The 20,008-nt window shown below is 48.8% G+C and overlaps 7 protein-coding genes across 7 annotated transcripts; 2 read left to right on the top strand and 5 right to left on the bottom strand.

Annotated features, from left to right (window-relative positions):
- Positions 1 to 292: 292 nt before the first annotated feature.
- FVEG_05598 (hypothetical protein) lies at positions 293 to 2,007 on the bottom strand (the record flags this gene model as incomplete). Its single annotated transcript, XM_018893844.1, has 4 exons — positions 293 to 964; positions 1,015 to 1,206; positions 1,255 to 1,770; positions 1,822 to 2,007. The coding sequence occupies 4 exons, from the start codon at positions 2,005 to 2,007 to the stop codon at positions 293 to 295; spliced, it is 1,566 nt and encodes a 521-aa protein (XP_018750766.1).
- Positions 2,008 to 2,737: 730 nt separating this feature from the next.
- FVEG_15678 (hypothetical protein) lies at positions 2,738 to 4,747 on the bottom strand (the record flags this gene model as incomplete). The annotated part of the gene is made up of 2 exons (XM_018904870.1): positions 2,738 to 4,630; positions 4,694 to 4,747. The coding sequence occupies 2 exons, from the start codon at positions 4,745 to 4,747 to the stop codon at positions 2,738 to 2,740; spliced, it is 1,947 nt and encodes a 648-aa protein (XP_018750765.1).
- Positions 4,748 to 5,473: 726 nt separating this feature from the next.
- On the bottom strand, positions 5,474 to 7,596 carry FVEG_05597 (hypothetical protein; the record flags this gene model as incomplete). The annotated part of the gene is made up of 3 exons (XM_018893843.1): positions 5,474 to 5,701; positions 5,782 to 7,368; positions 7,420 to 7,596. 3 exons carry the CDS (start codon positions 7,594 to 7,596, stop codon positions 5,474 to 5,476), a joined length of 1,992 nt encoding a protein of 663 aa, XP_018750764.1.
- A 2,047-nt stretch (positions 7,597 to 9,643) lies between these two features.
- FVEG_05596 (hypothetical protein) lies at positions 9,644 to 11,335 on the bottom strand (the record flags this gene model as incomplete). Its single annotated transcript, XM_018893842.1, has 5 exons — positions 9,644 to 9,704; positions 9,756 to 9,923; positions 9,979 to 10,855; positions 10,917 to 10,981; positions 11,079 to 11,335. 5 exons carry the CDS (start codon positions 11,333 to 11,335, stop codon positions 9,644 to 9,646), a joined length of 1,428 nt encoding a protein of 475 aa, XP_018750763.1.
- A 1,959-nt stretch (positions 11,336 to 13,294) lies between these two features.
- Positions 13,295 to 14,644, top strand: FVEG_05595 (hypothetical protein; the record flags this gene model as incomplete). Its single annotated transcript, XM_018893841.1, has 1 exon — positions 13,295 to 14,644. The coding sequence occupies one exon, from the start codon at positions 13,295 to 13,297 to the stop codon at positions 14,642 to 14,644; it is 1,350 nt and encodes a 449-aa protein (XP_018750762.1).
- Positions 14,645 to 15,007: 363 nt separating this feature from the next.
- FVEG_15677 (hypothetical protein) lies at positions 15,008 to 19,740 on the bottom strand. Its single transcript, XM_018904869.1, has 7 exons — positions 19,228 to 19,740; positions 19,106 to 19,180; positions 18,823 to 19,060; positions 18,622 to 18,774; positions 17,753 to 18,578; positions 16,779 to 17,706; positions 15,008 to 16,733 (listed from the first exon to the last, which is right to left on the bottom strand). Exons 1-7 carry the CDS (start codon positions 19,388 to 19,390, stop codon positions 16,699 to 16,701), a joined length of 2,418 nt encoding a protein of 805 aa, XP_018750760.1. The 5' UTR covers positions 19,391 to 19,740; the 3' UTR covers positions 15,008 to 16,698.
- On the top strand, positions 15,325 to 16,109 carry FVEG_05594 (hypothetical protein; the record flags this gene model as incomplete). Its single annotated transcript, XM_018893840.1, has 3 exons — positions 15,325 to 15,361; positions 15,412 to 15,724; positions 15,878 to 16,109. 3 exons carry the CDS (start codon positions 15,325 to 15,327, stop codon positions 16,107 to 16,109), a joined length of 582 nt encoding a protein of 193 aa, XP_018750761.1.
- Positions 19,741 to 20,008: the final 268 nt, after the last annotated feature.

Below are 20,008 nucleotides of genomic sequence, written 5' to 3'. Positions count from 1 at the left end.
TTGATATAGACAGGGCGTTTGAAATGTTCTTGCAGTCGAACGTCACAGTCGTCGTGGGAAGTAGAGGCTGTCATGATTCCTTTACACGAATAAGTCGCTCATGAACCCGGCGTTTATGGACACTGGGATTCTTGACAGGTCTGCTATGTCACAGAACTTCTTGGGAAGAAGGCGGACTCTGGCCACAAGGGTGACATTACGATTGATGGTAACTAGAAGTATATACATAGATAACAGGGGGCGATGCCCATTGAAAATATGAGAAACGGTCCCTAACGCCAAAACTTCCATCTTACTTGTGAATGCCGTCGGACTCTGGTGGTCCCTTATACACATGTCTAGCATGCACAACATACCAAACCGCTGACATGGCCATAAAGCCAAAGAACACAACAACGGCGTAGTTCATCGTGACAGCATTGACAGGGATAGCAACAGGCATACAGAACAAAATCATCTCAAAGCAAATCCACGCCAGAGCGAAAGCGTTGATGACCCAACCAATCTGCTTGCCAAAAGTCCAGGGCGCCGTGTTGACTCCAGCTCGATTAGTGAGCATGGATAGTAAGATCGGAATACCATAGGAGCTAGCAAGACCAATGACACCGACGGCGATGAAGGCGTTGAAGGCAGAGCTCGAGCCGAGGTAGATGAGACCCAGAAGCATCTCGATGATTGTGGTCAGGAGAAGAGCCATGATGGGCGTTCCGTGTCGCTCGCTGACTTTTGACCAAACTCGAGAGAGGGGGATGGCTTCATCGCGTGCGAAAGCCCATGTTGTTCGTGAGGCGGCGACTGTGATGGAGATGGAGCAGAACAGGGTGATGATGAGGACCAGTGCGGTGAGGGCGATCCCACCGGCTTGGTTTCCCATCACTTGGTAGAAGATCATGGGGAGGACCTGGCCTAGTGGTGCGGCTAGGAGTTCTTCGAGAGGGGGAAGAGTTGCGCAGATAGGGATGATCTGGACATTGTTAGTAGTTTGATGTCAAATGGGTATCAGATTTGACTCACAAAGAACAAGCCTGCGATGCCGCCGACGGGGACGCAGAGCGCTAGAGCTCTAGGGAGCTTGATTGTAACATCGCCGCATTCTTCAGCCATGGAAGTGATCATGCCAATGGCCGAGAACGTATAAGCTGATGGCAAAGCACCGATCCAGAAGCCAAAGTTTCCCCAGCCTGACAGATTGGGATCGAAATTGCCCTGGTTTGGTTAGTGAACAAGCGACTGACCGGAGACTGCCGTACTCACAAGTGTGTAGCTTGCCGAATGTCTGCCCCTATCTGCCTTGGTCGATAGACAAACACAAACAATGAAGATTGTAATAGCAGTAAAAGCTGCACAGAACGTATCCACGGTAGGAAGGAATTTGTTGCCAAACGCGACGATGACAAAGGTAAACACACAAAGTCCGTAGAAAATCAACACAAGCTTCCACGGCTGCCAATCATACTCAGGCAGGAAGATACTAATACCTCCAGCAAGAAGCGAAGCGAAGCCAAAGTTGACGGATAACGTGATGGTCCAGTTTCCAACAAGCCATGTCCAGCCGGTGATGAAGGACAGAACGGTTCTATACTTTGGCGACGCGATCTGGAAAGACCAATAGTAGGGACCAGCGGATGTAGGCCATCGAGCAGCGAGTTCGCCCAGTGAGATGGCGATGCACTCGTCGAGAAGACAGACGATGATCCAGCCGAGAAACATGGTTAGTTGACCGCCGCCGTAGACGGAGTTGATGAGCGGTGCGCCGAAGCCATAGGGGATCTACACCAATTAGCAACTGATATAGAGTAAAGGGGTTGATGGGAGACTTACAGCAGCAATTGCTAATGATTGGAAAAGAAGTGTAAACATTGATCGGTTACGCTTGAGTTCGGGCTTGTATCCAAGCGCCGTCAAGTCCGCAGCATCGCCAGCGTCACCGACAGCATGATCAAAGTTCTTTGCCTGCTCATGATCACTCCCCTTTTCTGAAACCACACCTTTCTCTGCGTTATTCATATTGACAATCACAACAAATAACAATTAGGTATGATGAAGCAGGCAGAATTGAAGTTGAAGTTGACGTTGACATAAAACGTGCGGCGGCAGCATTGTATTATAAACCACACACACGCACACACCCTTATCAAGAAATTAAACCTTCAGTGACGCCTACTACACGGTGATATCACGAGCATCCCCCCCTTCCCCAGATTCCAGTTCTAGCCGGGACATTTTTGCCTAGAATGTGTTAGTGCAGTGTAGCTATCACGGGCGCTGCTCTACCCCGCGCGCAGACCAATCCACTGGGTTTCTGCACGGTAACTCAACCCTGATAAGGAATGGTCCGTGTTGGTGACAAGATAAGAAATCACAGTGTTAACCCTGCGAGGAGTGATTTGTTAGTGTGACTGTGTCTCTGATGGTGGGCGCAGCTGAAGGGAATGTGGCTGCCAAGACGGGAAGTTCGATTGACCATCACAGGGATCTTGGATGATGTGCCGGGCATGATATGATGAGTCTAGTAATCCAAAGAATAGGTAAGGGAGAGACTTGTTTACTTGTATTAGACTGGCTGGACTGGCTACCTAGTGATGCGGGGTGCCAAAATAAACTCATCAAAAGCTATCCTAAACTTAGAATATATTACCCAAGTCTTTTTGTCATTTAGGATCGAGGTTAGGTAGACTGGGCATCGAATTGGTATCAAACTAAGCAATTAAACATAGAGCTACGTTTGGCCTCAAATCTAACCAAATACAGTCTCGTACTTTAAATCATCCATCACATCAAGCCAATGAACTGACCCCGGCACTGTTTCACAATCATAATACGACCACACAGCCTGCAGCAACTCCCGCAGCACGACAATAGGCCCAGCAGCTGGGCCATTGCCAAACCCTCTGAGTCTCTCAACAATAAACTCACGCGCCAAGTTGACGTCTGTGAAATGGTTCTGGTTAGTTTCTTCGCACTCCTCGGAGGTGGCGTCTAGGATCTCTAATTGCGGTGGCTTTTCCTCAGCGCAGATCGTCTTACACCGCAATCCTGAGCCGACTCCGAGACACAGCAAGGGTTGCAGACATCGGATCGACGAGGCAGGGATGTTGGATAACAGGCCTGTGATGTGAAGCGCGAGTGACGTGGGCCATGTAACTTGTGTTACACTCCCGTTTATCCTCTCGGGAAGTCTTCTCGACACAAGATCTGGAAATGTTTGGTAAAGCTGTAATAATGAACAGAGTCGAAAGACTTCTGCAGCGTGATGTAAATCGAGATTAATCTGGCCCTTGTTCGTATAAGTATCTGCCGCGTCGCTGATGAGCTTCGGCACTTGCACAGACAAGAGCGTCTCTTCGAGGATTTGCGCTTCGTTAATGTTGATCATTGTCTGCCACATAACCTCATACGTCGGCGCAGTGCAGTTCCGCCAAGTATCCCGCGATCTGCGACACAGCGACATTGACTTTCCAAACAAAGCAATTATTTTGGGTGGAACACCTGTCCAAGGATGAAGAACAAAGTCATATGGTGGATACGTCGCTGGCGTCCATTCTGTGAGCGTGCTGATGTCGTCTTTGGTGCTTGTCACGATACTACGGACGGATTCTTCGTAAATAAGACATTCCTTGAAGAAGCCGACTAAGCTTTGGTCTTGTTTTGAGAGGTACTCGGATCGCATTTCGAGGAGGGCTAGTATTACGCGCACGTGTCGTAGATATTGTAGACCAAGTTGTTTATGGTCCATCCAGCAAAGCGATGAGCTCAGACAGAACAGTGATATGATGAGCGCGTGAGGTATTGTGGTGACACTATTCGGCGATGCGAAGAGATCTTTAAGCTCTTGAATTATAGCTTCGGTCGCTATTCGTGGGGCCGATGCAGCGATTTCTTGTATCTGAGGTTGTCGTCGTGTGAGAGAAGCAGCCGCCATGCTCTGAAGAGAGTAGAACAATGGTCTTGAGGAACCCCAAAGGGAGGACCCCAACCGCCGGAAGGGATTGGTAGGGGAGTCGTATGCTGCCCATGAGCCGCAGACAGATTTGAACCAGAGCTCGATTAAGAATGTTGACGGTTCAGATATGGTTGTTGGAGTATTCATTGCTTTATAGCATGATGAGCGCCGTCTGTAGAGAGCGATAGCTTGATCTTCGGTTTCTTCGGGGGTCTTCGGCGTTGGGTCTTGTGGGAGTAGAATGAGAGGCATGTTGTTTGAAGACGTCGTACTGTCCGCGACGTTAGGTGATGTCAATATTGAACGCCTCCGAGAGGTGTTGCATGGCTGGGCGCAATTCGTAGCTGCAATGGCTGTGCTCTTGATGTCCTTGTCTTCTTGACACACGAGACTTGAGTCGGAAGGCAAATATGCAGGAACCGATGATACTGTAGCAGGACTTGAAGCTTGTTGTGAAGTAGTAGACGACCGTCTGCTCTGCGGTGGAGATACCGTCACATCAGAACCACGACGCTGAACTGACTCAGACGCAGCAAAGATGAGTTGATTGAAACCAGGAGGATCACTCGTCTTGTCCTTTCTTCGCTCATATTTGGTGGACCACTTGAGAGTCTGCTGATACCCCGGACAACTAATCTTCCTCGTAATACAATTATTACAGCTAGGCTTGCTCTCGTCACACTTGAGCTACAACATCACAAGCGTTAGTGAGAAATAGGGTAAGCTGCTGCTGCTCCCGGATATTCTTACCCTTTTGCTCTTGCAGGCCCTGCAGCCAGAGCGGGACTTTGCTTGACCCTTCATAATCGACTGCCATTACATGAGGGAAAAAGAGAGAGCTCCACGAGGTTTGCTACGTAAAAGAGTTAAGAGCTGTTTGACCAGCTGCCTCTTGGCGTGTATCCACCCCCGGATTTCGAAGCCTGGCATGTCCCGAGGAGCCAATAGGAGGGGAACCGTTGGCGATGGAGATCAGCGTAGCTCGTGAGAATGAAGCTATACCCGAACAAGATAAAAAGTCCCTGCTGCTATCTATGGGACGGGCGGGGTTGTCTATCTCGCTGATAGGAATGCAGTGATCATGAGGACACTGAGATAGGACCTTGATAACTGATTGTTACGCGTTGAGTTGGTCATGGCGTGTCAAGATACCTTGAACGGTAAAGTTAACCTCTCCCTTCTTGGCTCACAGCTATGATAGTGACCAAACTGTCGGATATCGGATGGGCTTATCTTGGCACACCCAATTCGTAGGCGTCGACAGTCAACTAATGCAACTTAACAGCACGTGGTAGTCTCGAGTCCCATCATTGCGCCACAAGAAATCAAGACTTAGATGTCTGCAATCATTGGTGCCTCCGTATCTGAAAATGGCAATATTTTAGTCCTTTTGTAACAAGAAATATACATTACAATGATGACCGGTCCGTATACTCCAGTCTATTTTCCACACCCTCAATATCGTATCAATCCAAAACCCACCACTCAAGAAAATATGTAGAAGATAAATGTAGAGGTTATTTACCAGCCTCAGTATGTACCCCGACCACCAACATCGTCACCATCCTTCTCGTTAACACCCCTGACAACTTCACGCGTCTTACCCCACTTGAAGTCATCAGAGTGAAACAGAGAATAAACCAGAATGATAATGTTCATAAAAGGCGACGTGAAGAGATGCATGACATAGCCTGCAAAGTACTGCGCGCGCTCAAGGTTGTTGCGAGGCAGCCAGAAGCCAATGCAAAAAGAGTAAAGCTGCAAAAAAGAGACGTTAGCCAAGCTTTCTTGGCGTGAGATTTGCTGCAGGGGTAAGTAAGAGTGTGACTTTGACTTACATAGCGGAAGAATAATACGCAGATGAGACCGAGGAACACGGGGTCTTGCATCACTTCGCTGCCTCGTTTGGCGAAGACGATGAGGAGTTCGACAAAGGCGGCGATGATGAATGGGGTGATTGCCCAGGTTATGACGGCAATGAGACTCTGCAGACGTTCGATGAGGATGATGCCGGGGCGGAAGATCATGACGAATTCGTTGGAGATACTGCCCAGAGCCCAACGCTTGCGCTGTGAGAGAAAGACTTTCCAGTCTTGGGGGACGATTGTCATGGCTTTGGCGCGGAGGGCTTGCGCAGTTTGTTTGCCGGGGAAGAGACTGAAGATGATGGAGGCGTGAATACTGTCTTCAGAATAGTTACCCATGATATGCTGCGTCATGATATCATTTGGCTTAGGACAGTAACCAAAGCGCTCGCGAAGAACAGCATCACCAAAAGTAGCTTCATCAACACGAATGAGTTGACAGCATCCAGGAAGACAATTGACTTTTCCAGTGATGCGAGACTGAAACATGCGTCGAAGGCCTTGGGTTTGTGAATACTCAACAGATTGGTACAACGACCAGTATCCCCAATTGTGGCCGTCAAAGTCGACGCAGACATGGCCACATACACCGACGAGCTTCGGGTTCTTGCGAATCTCCTTGATCATCTCCCAGATACAGTATTCATCAAACACAGTATCGGCATCCATACCACAGAGGTATGTGATGTCATCAAGACCAGCGTTGATGAAGTTGTTGCCGATGTATTCAAACAGCTCATTGTTGAACATGGTGACGATATTTTCAGAGCGTTGCTTGAAGTGGTAGATAAGAGAGCGCGCGAAGCAGAGACTGTCGCGTTTGCCCTGGTTGTACCGCTTTCCGACGAAGACATACGGAATGCCTTTGTAGAAACCAGTTTGTGTCTTGACAGGCATAAATAATCCATCTCGAGCACGATATCCATTTTCAAAGGTCCGAGAGGGACCAGGCTCGAGTATATCTTGGAGCAGATAATCCTGCGTAGTCTTCTCCATACCTGGACCACGAACATTTCCATCAACAACGATGAAGATAACACGAGGATGATTGTCGATATTCTTCTGCGCAATAAGCGAATCAAGAGATCTCGTCAACTCCTCATACGTCTCATTATAGCACGGCAGAAGCAACACCATCTTCTCCGGCTCAGCAGGAACATTCTCATCTCTCTTCCACCATCCCAAAAGCACATGCGTAATAAACCAATGAAGAATAATGCAAATACACATAAACGACTGAAGAACGGTATTGGAGCTCAAAAGCACGAGGAAGAAGTAGTACACTTGGTAGTATTTCCAACCGACGTAGATGAGAGCGCCGTTGATGGAAGCGAGGCCGATGATGAGACTCCATTTTTGAAGACGGAGCATACTCTTGGACATCTTTTTGAGTTCTTCGTCTGAGTCCCAGCGGAGTTTGGCTTCTTCTTGCATGATGGATGATGTGAAGGAGAGGTTCGATTCGTTGCCGTTGTTGGTGAGCCAGGAGGCGTGGGTTACGTTTGACATTGGGGTTTGGGCCCCTGGGTGGAAGCCGCCGTTGATGCCTCGGATAACGGACTATAGCCTGTTAGGATAAACCTCAGAGTCATATGGTCTAAGGAGACTTACCGAATCTCTGGAGATTGTTCCGCTGGGCCTGAGGGGAATTTGGCCGTGGGATGTTGAAGGCCCGGGTCCACCACCATATGGCAGAGCAGGCATCTTTCCCTTGTTGAAAGACATTGGATTACCTGTCTCCGAAGATGATGATTCCCTGGCGGAACCTGGAGGTACGAGGTTGGCCATTGCGATTGTTGACTGATACGTTCGATTGGGAGCTGTCCACCAAGGAGTTTAGCACGTGAGTAAGATACAAGTACCAGAAGAACTTACACCCTAGCGAGTACTAATTACAAACCTGGACCAAGTTCGTAGAGCAAAGCGACGATAGTAACGAGAGACAAAAGCGAGTGACAAGGCCAAAGACCCGATGAAAGAACGCCCTTCCAACAGAACCCAAAAGCGAGTGATGAGTCTATCTCCTATCGAACAGAAACTAACAAAGTCGGGGGTTATTGAAGCTATAGCAAGATATTTCCAGTACAAAAAAACACTAGTCCCCAAACAACAAATATTACCAAAGGCCTCACACTGCCGTCCAGCCTCACCGTTGGTCCTCACGAGCCTAACACGACAGCACACGAGAGAGGGGTGGCGCGGGATCTCCGCTGACCAATGCTTCTTCATCACGGGAAAACCAAGTTTTGCAAAAATTTGAAAAATAAAAAAAAAAGTAATAGTCCTGAAATGGAGACCTTGCATATCCCTGTGGTGCTAAACACGGGTGAAAGTGATCAACGCACGATCCTTGGATATCAGCTCGGCCCGTGGGCTATTTTTGACATGGTATGGTCTACTGAGAAGGCAAAAACCGAATTTGCTTGGTTGGTATGCAGCCAAGGCAGCGGGAGAGGACTAGAGTTGTTGGCAATTGGGTTTGTTGTGTTACGGTGAGTCTCACCCGAACCGTAGGGGGCGATTATTTCGGCATGAGGCCTGTGGAATCTCGATGCGTAGATCTTTGACTTGTTGAGCTTGTTGAGATTCAATATTAGAGTGGCCTCGACGCATTGGCATGTCACTACAGGGAACAGGGTATGCATATCTGGTATTTCGGGTCTTTGCAGAGGGGATGAAGATCTAGAAGCAGAATACGAGGCTCTCAGCTTGACAGGATACGTGACAGCTCAAGACTGGCACTCCAAACCTGAGCCTGTTACTGTAAGAAGACCATAGAACAAGGCATGAAAACTCTGTAAAGAGGTATTGTTCTAACATTGAAGAGTTCCGCAGTGCCATCACGACGACTTCCCAGGTTGAAGACATAGTATGCCTCAACACCGTCCAGAACCTTCTCCCAAAGCAACACCTGCAGTGAGATATCAAGATCCCGCTTCAAGCTTAAACTTAAGTCCACGGCCCAACCCGAACAGACACGGCCGGACCTGCAGTAGCCCACCCATCCACACCACGAAACAAACGCATTATACAAAAGCACCATTATATGCAGCCACACTCTTGCCAGCAAACTCAGCACGCAGTATGCAAGATGCACCGAGACGATCTCCGCGACCCGATTGCCCTACACATCCTAGTCCTTCGCCTACGTATCCCCGCCCGTCACGCTAGTATCAAGAAAATGCATCCCAGTCCTTCATCTACATATCCCAGTTTCTTCCCAATATCCTACCAGCATACCCCGGCTACTGACAAGATATCCCCAGTTGCGTAACTGCTTACGTCCAGCAGCATCCCGAGATGTTGTGTAATACTCGGGATGCGGAACCCCACGCCGATCACGCTGCGCTGGTTGGTCGTTTGCAAGTTAGGCTTATCCAATAGGAGTTGGCATCCAGTATATGCAGGCCAAGGTGAGGCCGTGCCGCGTTTCTTGTGGTGATACAGCGGATATAGTCCCAGACTAGCTGCATGGGTTTCTATTTCAGGAGGCTCTGCATGTTTAAATGCACGTTTGATGTCGTGGGACATCAGACTCGTAATTTCAGCAGGACTGAAAGTTTTCGCCGGGAAAAAGTTCCATGCAGCTCATGTTCAGCTGAAAGCATGTAAGATAGATTAACTCAACAAGATTGATTACAGAAATACGGTCAATCAATACCAATTAAGCCTAAATGGTAGCTAAAGGGGTCCACACGTGGACAATTAACGATCCTGGAAGGACACAAGAAAGTAAACAAGAATATCCCGACAGTCATCACTGTCTTACCCTCTCCTCAAGCCTCTCCCGTCTGAGTCACAGCATTAACATCATATTGATGGATAAACATGCACCTCAGTTACACTCTCCAAAGCCCCCCTGGCAACCAGCTCCGCAGTGAGCAGCACTATTGCCGCTGTGTACATGTCAGTTACATCTGTTATCTTGGTCTAGGAAGGGTACTTACCAGAACCCGTACTGAGAGCAGCAAGTCTTTTCACCGTAGTTTCCGCATGATGCCCTGACACCTGGACCACAAAGACCGTTGGTGGTGTCGTGAATGTCACTTCCGGAAGGCGTGCACGACCCAAAGTCTGCATCACAGCCTGTTCCACAGTAGCTTTGGCTCGAACCACTTGATAATGTTAGCACGCTTGAAATATTCACGAATAGAGCGGGGGAGGACGTACCAGTAGCCGTACCAGGAACAGCAGCTTCCGAAGGCTGACCCCTGACAAGTATAGCCTGTGTTACCACCACATTGCTGGTTTGGGGAAATTACAAGACCACCAGTTGCAGTCGAGGTAGCAGTGTTTGTTGTCACCGACACGTTGGTAGGAGGGACAGTTCGGGTAGGGGTAGCCGACTCTGTCGATGTGACATCTTGGCCTCGGGAAACCGTTCGGTACCAGTTCTCCCGAGGGTCACCAAGACATTCTCCGACAGTCACAAGCCTGTATCCACGATCTTGGGCAGTATCGATCATGAAAGCAGTCAAATTGTGAACAGTCTGATCATGAACATCATGTGCCAGAACAATATACTGGTTGCTGTCTGAGTTGGACGAGACTCCAGCAGAATAGCGATCCTTGGAGATTTGGATCAAAGCAGGACTATCATTTTCGTAGTCCTTTGTGTCAATGTTTTGGTCCACAACATGGTAGCCAAGTTCTGACATCTCATCGAGGCAACCAGATGCGGCGTTGCACTCGAGGTATGGCGCCCGCATGTAGGTCGGGATCCAACCAAAGAGATTGCGGAAGGCCATCTCATTGTAGATCATCTCAGATCTTCGGATAGTGCTGTTGACCTCGTTGAGATTGCGATGAGTCCAAGTGTGGCTGGCAATGTGATGGCCTGCAGAGTGCATGCGTCTCATCACAGCGGGCCATGGGTTAGACGAGTCATCGATATGTCCCTTGGCCCTGTTGTTACCGGCCACAAAGAAAGTGGCATGGACATCTCTTTCATCCAAAAGATCCAAGAGGTCATTGGTGTAGTCGAGAGGGCCATCATCGAATGTCAGAGCAATCACACCGGGTGTAGTGCAAGTTGTGATGACAGAGCCTATGACTGCTGTAAGCATCTAATAATGCATACGACCATTAGAGTTGATGCAAAGACATACCATACGGGACATTGCCAAGCTGTGGTCGAGAAATGCCTTCCGTGCTGCTTCCACGAGGCCCGAAACTGGTCTCCATGTCAGCTTCATGTCCGTTACTGCAGTACGAGGACTTGGACGATACAAGATCTTGTCTGTGGTTCCCAAGCTTCAGATAGCACTTACAAAGTATCACACGAATCGCTGTACTCGAGCTGGCAAGCAGAACCACCACAAAAGTCTCCGGTTGTTCCGCAGAAGCCACTCTCTGAACAGCAGGATCCAGGATTGCACGAACCAATCCCAAGACCACACTCGGCACGTTTCCTCAACTTCGAATTGCGCAATGACAAAAGATCATCGGCTGCAAAGACTGGTCCAGACAGAGCGGTCCCTGCATGGAGCAGCAGGGAAGCAAGGGTGACGGGAAGGCTGGCTTTCATTTTGAACGATAGTGATGAAACGGAAGCAATATACTTGGAACGAAGGAAGGGAAAATGATGAGTTGAACGAGTGGCAATGCGAGCGGCCGATGGGTAGTTGTATGAAGCTTCGAGAGAGTTTATCTACGTGGGGCACGCGTAACTGCAGCTCCTGAGCGAGGTAAATATCCAACTTAAAATTAAGATGGTTTGGACGCCAAATTCTGCACCTTGAACACGAGAGACCGTCAGCCAAGTTGAATGTACTGACCCGGCAGCCTAGGCCTCATACCAGGTCACCTAATGGTCCACGTTGAGATCGATATAAGCCATCCCCAACAAGCCAGCCATTATCAGGTGAGGCCCCTGTCTCTGATTTATTGCTTTCTTTTCGGGCAATTGCATGTCGATGGTGCTCTGATTTGACAATGTGAATGATTTGCGACTTGCAGATATTGACCCATTGATGCCACACCAGGCAGCAAGACTTGATTGCTTCTTCAGCTTTCAATATTCTCATCGACACTAATGTTGATGAGTTGGCTCTTGATTGTGATGATTCGCTGGCAAGAACTGGCAGTGTCCAGGATCTGCTATCAGCCTCAAGGCCATGGAGAAAACATTCCCCAGACACCTAAAAACGCGAGTCACCTGCAGCTATCCTTGCTTTTGCAGCGTCCTCCAGTCGGATTATCCGAGTTTTTCTTGGCGCATACACTCGTATTCGTCCCATTTAAATGTCTCTCGTGCATCGTTACACAAGGTCCAGAATAGTTCAGAAGGTTGGCTGCCGATTTGAAGACGCTTGTTTGTTCGCATCCTGGTCGTGGTAAAACTATGAACCACCACCGGGACACGAAACAGGGACAGTAAGCTTAATGCCCGTCGGGAAGAAACTGACGTGTTCCGTCAGCTTGTGTAACGTCATTCAGCTCGACTCTAACAAGCCATGTCAACATCCCAGGCGAGATAGCCCTGCCAGGTTCAAGGCTGTTCCGTTTTCCGCTGTCGGGTTGATGAGAAGTTTCTGGCCCCACACGGAAGATCTATTCCTAATATTGTCCTTCACCGTGTCACAGTGAATTACTGCAAGCATCTCATCTGCAATCGTCCTCAAGAGAGTGAAGTTGACCCGCCAAACGCATTAAATAATCTCATTAATACTTGTGAAGCCGTCTTGGCATCAGAGACGATACTCCACAGCCCGTAAGTTTGAGTTGAGGCTTCATCCCCTGGTTGCTCGATTATATTCTCAACGCAATAATTTCAGCGAAGCCGATCCATCAAGAATGCGTACCAGCCATTGGGCCAACAAATTGTTCAATAGATCATCACAGCCCAGTATGCTGACATATCCTTCATTGGAAATGTATGGCGAAATGGAGTAACAGTCGACTGATCTTCAACCTCGACATACCCTCCTCATCCTGTACAACAATTTGACTGAGCTAGGATATTAATTCAGGCACGTCAGCTGAAATGGATGCCGTGCTTCCAGGCTAGTTGACTCCTGCATAGGATACAGGGGATGAACCAAGGCATCGGTGAGGCTGTATTGGTCCTCGCAAGTTTCCTCGAGTTGGGATAACGGAGTGGCTGTTGCTAGTTTCAGTCTTTGTGGCTTGACAATCACGTCTTGGTTGGTTCAAAGATCTTGCGTGGCCAGATGTATTCGTGCGGCAAGCTATTCAGGGGCAGTTCATGTCGTAGGCCAAGTTTCCACTTGAGGCACGGAGTATCGTGTAAAAAAGTTCCGGTTACTGAGGCCTGACGCCGCACGGTATAGCCGTTGAATTGGAACGGAAAGGAAAAGTTCTCGATTCATCGGTCGCATTGTGAAGCCAGAAGTGTAGATGGATCGCTCGATACGAACCCATAGTCGTCCTTGATGATACATATGCTCCCGTCGAACCCCAATGATTTCTCTGCATACTTTTCCATTTCACCCCATTCACTCGTTAATTGTCGATTGTTACCATCATGGCTCAAATTCTTGCCGAGAGCCTCCTTGTTCAGGGGCTTCCTTTTGTTAGCCATGAGCCAGAAACCAAGTCGTGGAACATTCCCAGTCGAGAATACTACGACATCACTCCTCCAAGTGAAATTTCAGAGGCAGAAGATGTCTTCAACGTGGTTTCCAAGCCCATTGATGCAAATGCTGAGCCGCTCGTGGCTGTCATAGGGGTTGGCTATGTTGGCGAGCATCTAGTCGACGTTTTCTCCAAGAATCACGATGTGCTTGGATACGATGTATCAGAAGCTCGAACTCAACAGTTGACTCAGAAGCAACCTATCGGTAGTCGTGCCAAGTTCACATGCAAGCCTTCAGATCTTGCTGAAGTCACCCACTTTCTGATCTCAGTACCGACTCTTCTGATTGATCACAAAACGATCGACTCTTCGTATCTCCGGAGCGCATTAGGCGTGGTCAAGCTCTACGGTCGGCAAGGCGCTGTGGTAGTCGTGGAGAGTTCGGTGGCAGTGGGAATGACGCGCACTCTTCTTGGCCCTCTCGCAAAAGAGCGTGGGTTTTTCGCGGGCATGTCGCCTGAACGTGTTGACCCTGGTCGCACCGAGCCGCCAGCTCACTCCATCCCGAAGATTGTGTCTGGACTTGACGACGTGGTTCCGGGGTCGCTTGATGCTATCATGAGGCTCTATTCGAAGAGTTTCGATCACGTTGTGCCAGTGTCGAGGCCAGAAGTGGCCGAGATGATGAAGCTGTACGAGAATTGTCAGCGTATGGTTTGCATCGCCTACGCCAACGAGATGGCGGATGCTTGTGGTGCCCATGGCATCGATCCGTACGAAGTTTGTCGTGCAGCTGCCACCAAACCATTTGGCTACCTCCCGTTCTCACCAGGCCTTGGTGTTGGTGGTCATTGCATTCCCGTCAATCCATGGTATTTGCTTTCCAACAGCAAATTCCCTCTCCTGCGGGCAGCTTCTGAGAAGATGCGCGACCGTCCTTCCGAAATTGCACAGCGCGCTGTGACGCGTCTCTACAGTGCTGACAGGAACGGCCAGCGACCACGCATTCTTGTGGTTGGTATTGGATTCAAGCGCGGTCAGTCGCATCTTGCCAATTCCCCTGGTCTCGAATTGACAAGGCGTTTGGTCGAAACAAGCAAGGTCGATGTTGCTTGGGCTGATCCTCTCGTGTCGCAAAACGCTGTTCCTCAGATCCCGAGACTCGATGAAGCCGAATGGACTGTCGAGGCTCTCGAAAGAGACTTTGACATGATCATTGTCGCATTTCGTCAGGAAGGTCTCGATTTTGACGTATTGGAAAGTGTTCAAGGATTGATCGTGGAGCGTTGGTGTTCTTGAAAGGAGCAAAGACTGTTTTGTTCGTTCGGGGCAGTGAGCCATCCAAAAGGAACAAGCAACGTAAACGACCCACACTACTGCTTGCTCTCTTTCGTTACTGTTTCTTCAAATGGAAAGAATTTCATATGTACTTAGATATTTTATCCTTATTTAACCTTTGTTGCGCAAGGTTTGGTTAATATGCAGTAATACATTTCATCTTCTGTAGGGTAGCTCATTACATTGTCCCGTGTTCGGTGATATATGCGACTAAGTTCTGTCGGCCGGAACAAGCTCTCAGTCACAAGCCTCAACTGCAGATAACACATCTAGCTCACAACTTAGAGTGATAAACGCGACAAGCTATCAGAACGAGGAATATGACGTCGAACGGTAGAGTCTTGATTAAAACATGCCTAATTTCCGAGAAAGCCCAGGTACTGTCATCGTGCTCAGGTGCCATGCTTTGCTCCTCCCAAACGTGAATATCCTCGGATTCTCTACGTTAAATGCTTCTTGCCTGCAGCTTGACACATTCAAAGAGTAAAGGAAGGCACTTTCATGCCTTTCGAATTTTACCGACAATCGGTCTGGGATGATCTTCTTCTCCATCACAATCTTCATCACAACCACAACCATTATTCCATCATAATAACCACAGCTCTACTTAATTACACAGTATCACCATCTTCTTATCAACCATGAGTTCACCAGTCCCCATGCCAACAGCTCGCCAAGGTACGTATGTATTTTCGGAGAATGGAAGTCTGGAGACTAACAGAAGCCAGCCGAGCTGCTTGATCGGTTCAGAGAATATTCCCGTCTCGAGCGCGAGGGCCATCCGATCGAAGCATTGAGGGCGGCCAAAGAACTAGTCAAGGAGCAAGACCTCAATCCCTACCATGCCGCAGAATTGCACTTGAAACTGGCCGATGTCCCCGAAATTGGACTTTACCATGCCTCAGAGGGCGTCAAAACTTTCACACAGCTGAAAGAAACCGATAACAGTCGAGACATTAGGTGGAAGTTGCAGGAGGCAGAAAACGCCATGCAAGAAGCGCAAACGATTGAGAAGGCTTGGTCGAAGCGTCTGGATGCAATGTAATACTTACCCTGGTTTTCTTACCACTATGATCTATCGCTTGAGTTAACTCCCACGGATCCCTGCTTTCTACTTCAACAGCGATATTTCTCCACCAAGTCTAGTTGCTACTAGGTGCACCATTAGTAAACGCCACTGACAGTCTTTTATAGGACACCGGAAACCAGAGAGGCGGCTGTACAAAACCGCTACAATGATTACTTTTCCAAGCATGAAAGAGACGAGTTATCCTCCAGGGGAACTGAAACAGAGAAGCCGTGCCCTCTTGAATTTGACAACCCAGTAAAAAAGGGGAGGACCGCCGATTCGGGTGGTGAGAAGGAGGAGAAAGAGGAAAAAAAGTTGGAAGAGTATGAAGAAGCACGGAAGTTTCTTGCTTCGTGATGCGCTCTTTCTCATGCTAGGACTTGGTGTATTGTGTATACTTGACCTTGACTATCATGCGTTATGGGAGAGAGAGGGCTCAAAGGAAAATAGCGTAAACAAAGCGTAGTGCGGTGTCGAAAATGAGACGAGCTTTATGGTGCAAGGGAAAGATATTGCTTCCACGATGTCTTAGCAACTGTGTCTTTGTCGTCCCCATGTTATCTCCGGCCAAGATCAAGAATTGCCTGAATCGTGCTTGAGGCGTCAATTTGAGCCTTTTGATTGGTTTGGCTTTGGAGTCTAGACCACGTTGACCCTGGCTCGCATCCTTGTCAATGCTAGCCATGACCGTCGAGTCAGAAGCTGGGGATGTGAGTTCTACGCCTTCGAGACTCTCCAGCCGTCACGTAAAGACCCAGAATGATGAAGGAAGTTGTTAATTCATTGCTGGCTTGTTGTTCGCACCACATTTTACAAGGAAGGGGCCTTGCGTTGCAGCATTCACGAAATATTCGGCGAAGATTGGATCATGCAAAATCGTAGTCTCATTCGCTTATCTCTTCAAATTACTTCTATGTTGATTACCCCATTAAATCCTCTGTAAAATCTAAAACTTGGGCATATCATACAAGTCCTCAGGATCTGTCACTTATTAGCGTTGAACTTGTACGTGTGGAGTTTACTCACCTTTGCCCTCGTCCTGAATGTACTTCTTGACCTCCGCAACTCTGTCGTCAATCTTCTTGAGTGTCTCATCAAGCTTGGCCTTGATCTTGTCGTTTGTCTCAGCAGCACCCTTGAGCGCACGCTTAGCGACGTCGAATCGGCTGACCCAGTTGAGCAGCATCATGTCGAATGGTGTGGTGGTGCTACCCTCCTCCTTGTATCCCTCTACTGTCATGCGGTGCAGACCAGGGCGTCCAAAGAGAAGGCCCTGGAGCTCAGCAGCGTATCCGTGGTAGTTGAAGCATACAGCTTTGTCCTCCGTGAACATATCAAGGAAGTCAGCGCGGCTGAGTGCGTGGGGATGACGGGATTCCGCGGCCAGAACCATGAGATCCGTAACGTTGACGACTCGGACTCGAAGCTCAGGGATCCAGGCGCGAAGAATCTCGGCAGCCTTGACAACCTCAAAGGTAACCTCAACACCAATACCGGCGATTACAACATCGGGCTCCTTGCCACTATCAATTGAAGCAAACTCCCAAATGCTTGCACCCTTTCGGCAATGCTCAGCAGCCTCGTCTGGAGACAAGAAGACACCAGTGGGCTGCTTTGAGCCGATCATAAGGTTGACGTAGTTCTTCGATTTCAGGCAATGGTGGATGGTGCTAAGGAAGCAGTTGGCATCGGGAGGAAGATACACGCGTGCCGCCTCAGCCTTGAGATTGAGAACAGAGCCGATGAAAGATGGGTTCTGGTGAGAGAAGCCGTTGTGTTCTTGGCGAGCCCAGGTGCTGGTTTCGATATAGTTGATTGAGCTGAGATCACCTCGCCAGTTGGTCTCTCGCGCGATCTTGTTGAACTTGGAGTACTGCACCATCATGGTATGGATGATGCCGAGGAAAGACTCGTAGCTGGGAAACAGTGCCGTTCGGCCAGTGAGTGTGTAGCCCTGGTAACTGTTAGTATAATCGCCAACTTCAGCCCGGAATACTTGCCTGCATCCATCCTTGGCAGCAATGCTCGGAGAGGATCTCAATGACTCTGCCGCCCTGTGCGCGAGAGAACTCATCCCACTGGAAGTTCCGGCCTGTGTTCTCGAATACCGCGCTGAGCTTGTTGCTCTCCAGCTCATCTGGGGAAAAGATACGGAAGCTCTTGGGGTTCTCTTTGATGACCTGGTTCAGGAAATCACCAGTTTGCTTCATGCAGCTGTTCTGCGAAGCCTTTTCCACTGCAAAGCTCTTCCAGCCAGGAACCTGCAGCTGCTGATAAGGATCGTATGTCTTCTTGAGTTGTCCAAGCCGCTTTTCATCCTTTTGAGGAATGATCTCCAAGATACTGTCGGCAGGCTTTCCATCCTTCAGCAAGTGAGCAGTATCGTAGGTCTTGAGCCAGTCTTGCAGAATCTTGAGGTGCTCCTCATCTTTGCTGGCGTTGGGGACAGGGATCTGGTGAGAGTGGAAAGAGCCCTCAATGAACTCGCCGTCAACCTTCTTGGGACCTGTCCAGCCCTTAGGTGTTCGAAGAACAATCATGGGCCATCGTGGCTTGATAATGGGCTTTCCATCTCGGGCTGCCTTTTGGATCGTCTTGATCTCGCTGACAGCCCACTCCAAAGCACCCGAGAGTTCGCTGTCGATCTCTTCAAGAGTCTCCACGATGGTTGGCTGGTATCCATAGCCGGCGAACAAACTGGATAGTTCCTTGTTGTCCATGCATCCATAAATGGTTCTTTCGCTGATCTTGAAGCCATTCACATGTAGAATGGGAATAACAGCTCCAGACTCGGCGGGATCAATGTACTTGATGGAGTGCCAAGCACTAAACAGTTAGTGAATGCCACGAAAATATGCAAATAACTTACGCTGCAGTGGGGCCGCTCTCGGCTTCACCATCTCCAACCAGACAAGTGACAATCAAGTCCGGGTTGTCCATGACCGCACCAAATGAAACAGCTAGGGAGTAGCCTAGCTCACCACCTTCGTGGATGGAACCCGGAGTTTCGGAATTGATGTGACTGAACTGGTTAGCTTGGTCTTGTCTTGACGTTTAACACTTGTCTCACCTAGGAAAGCCTCCAGGAACCGAGAATCCGGTAATAAGATTGCGCAAGCCGTCCTTGCTAACGCCGTACTTTTGAGGGAAGAATCTCTCGAGAGATCCCTCGAGCCACAATGAGGCCAAAGCAGCAGGAGCACCATGGCCGGGGCCGATAACAAAGATGACTTCCAGATCATAATTGCGGATGAGAAGGTTGAGATGCGACCAGACGAGGATAATGCCTGGGCATGTTCCCCAGTGACCTTTGAAGCATTAGCTAGGCACCAAAGTGAGCGATGCTTACATACCCAATAATCGCGGCTTGATGTCTTCTGCCTTCAAGTCCCTCTCAAGTAAGACGTTGTCTTTCAGGAAGATCATGGCTGTCTTGGCGTTAGCCACATGCGCCGCGCTAATTAACCTCACTTACACCCTGCAATATAACATGCCGCATGCTGGAAATCATTGAGCGATTGGGCGATCTTCTTGTCCAACTGCTTCTTGGGCGCCTTGAGTGCCAATTCCAGAGCCGCATCTGGAAGATGACTGTCCAGCGGAGCCGGGTTAGGGCGATCGATCACTTCACCTGGCATCTTGCGTTTTTAGATCAAATTTGGAGTTGACGGTAAGCTGAACGGAGATTCACGAAACCGAGAAAGGGAAGAGAAATGTCGGTCACATAAGGCGTGAGATTACATCGGTTGAAGAATCGGCACTTTTTTACTGCACTGATTTCACTCAAGACTGTTTGATAGTGACGCGGTTTCAAGCAGGGAATGATGCTATATCGATGACGTACATTGACGTCGCTTTGACAACTGCCCCACGTAACAACTTGGATATCTGTGAAGCAGCATATCAGTAACGATTATGTCGGATATTGAAAGGAGATAAATGTTGAAGATTTTGTAAACTTTAAATTCTTAATGAGGCTTTTTGGCGTGCATGCCCGGAAATATTGAAAATCGATCCTGCTATATGGGATTGTCTTGCTTGTTGATATTCCGCTGAAGATCGATATAACCCGCCTTCTCGAAGGTCCATAGAAAGACACCAATCCCTGCTAAATCCAGAATTGTAGCGGTCATCGAGCCTCAAGATTCCACATCAATTCTCCATTACAAACCAACCTCGGCCATTTGCTGAGTTGTTTCAACGACAGGTCGCAAGTGTCAGACAGATACGGAAAGTGGGGGATACAAAAACCGGAG

This window comes from Fusarium verticillioides, chromosome 3 (genome assembly GCF_000149555.1).
Source record: "Fusarium verticillioides 7600 chromosome 3, whole genome shotgun sequence".
Classification (NCBI taxonomy): domain Eukaryota; kingdom Fungi; phylum Ascomycota; class Sordariomycetes; order Hypocreales; family Nectriaceae; genus Fusarium; species Fusarium verticillioides.
This window is presented reverse-complemented; position numbering and strand designations above follow the sequence as displayed.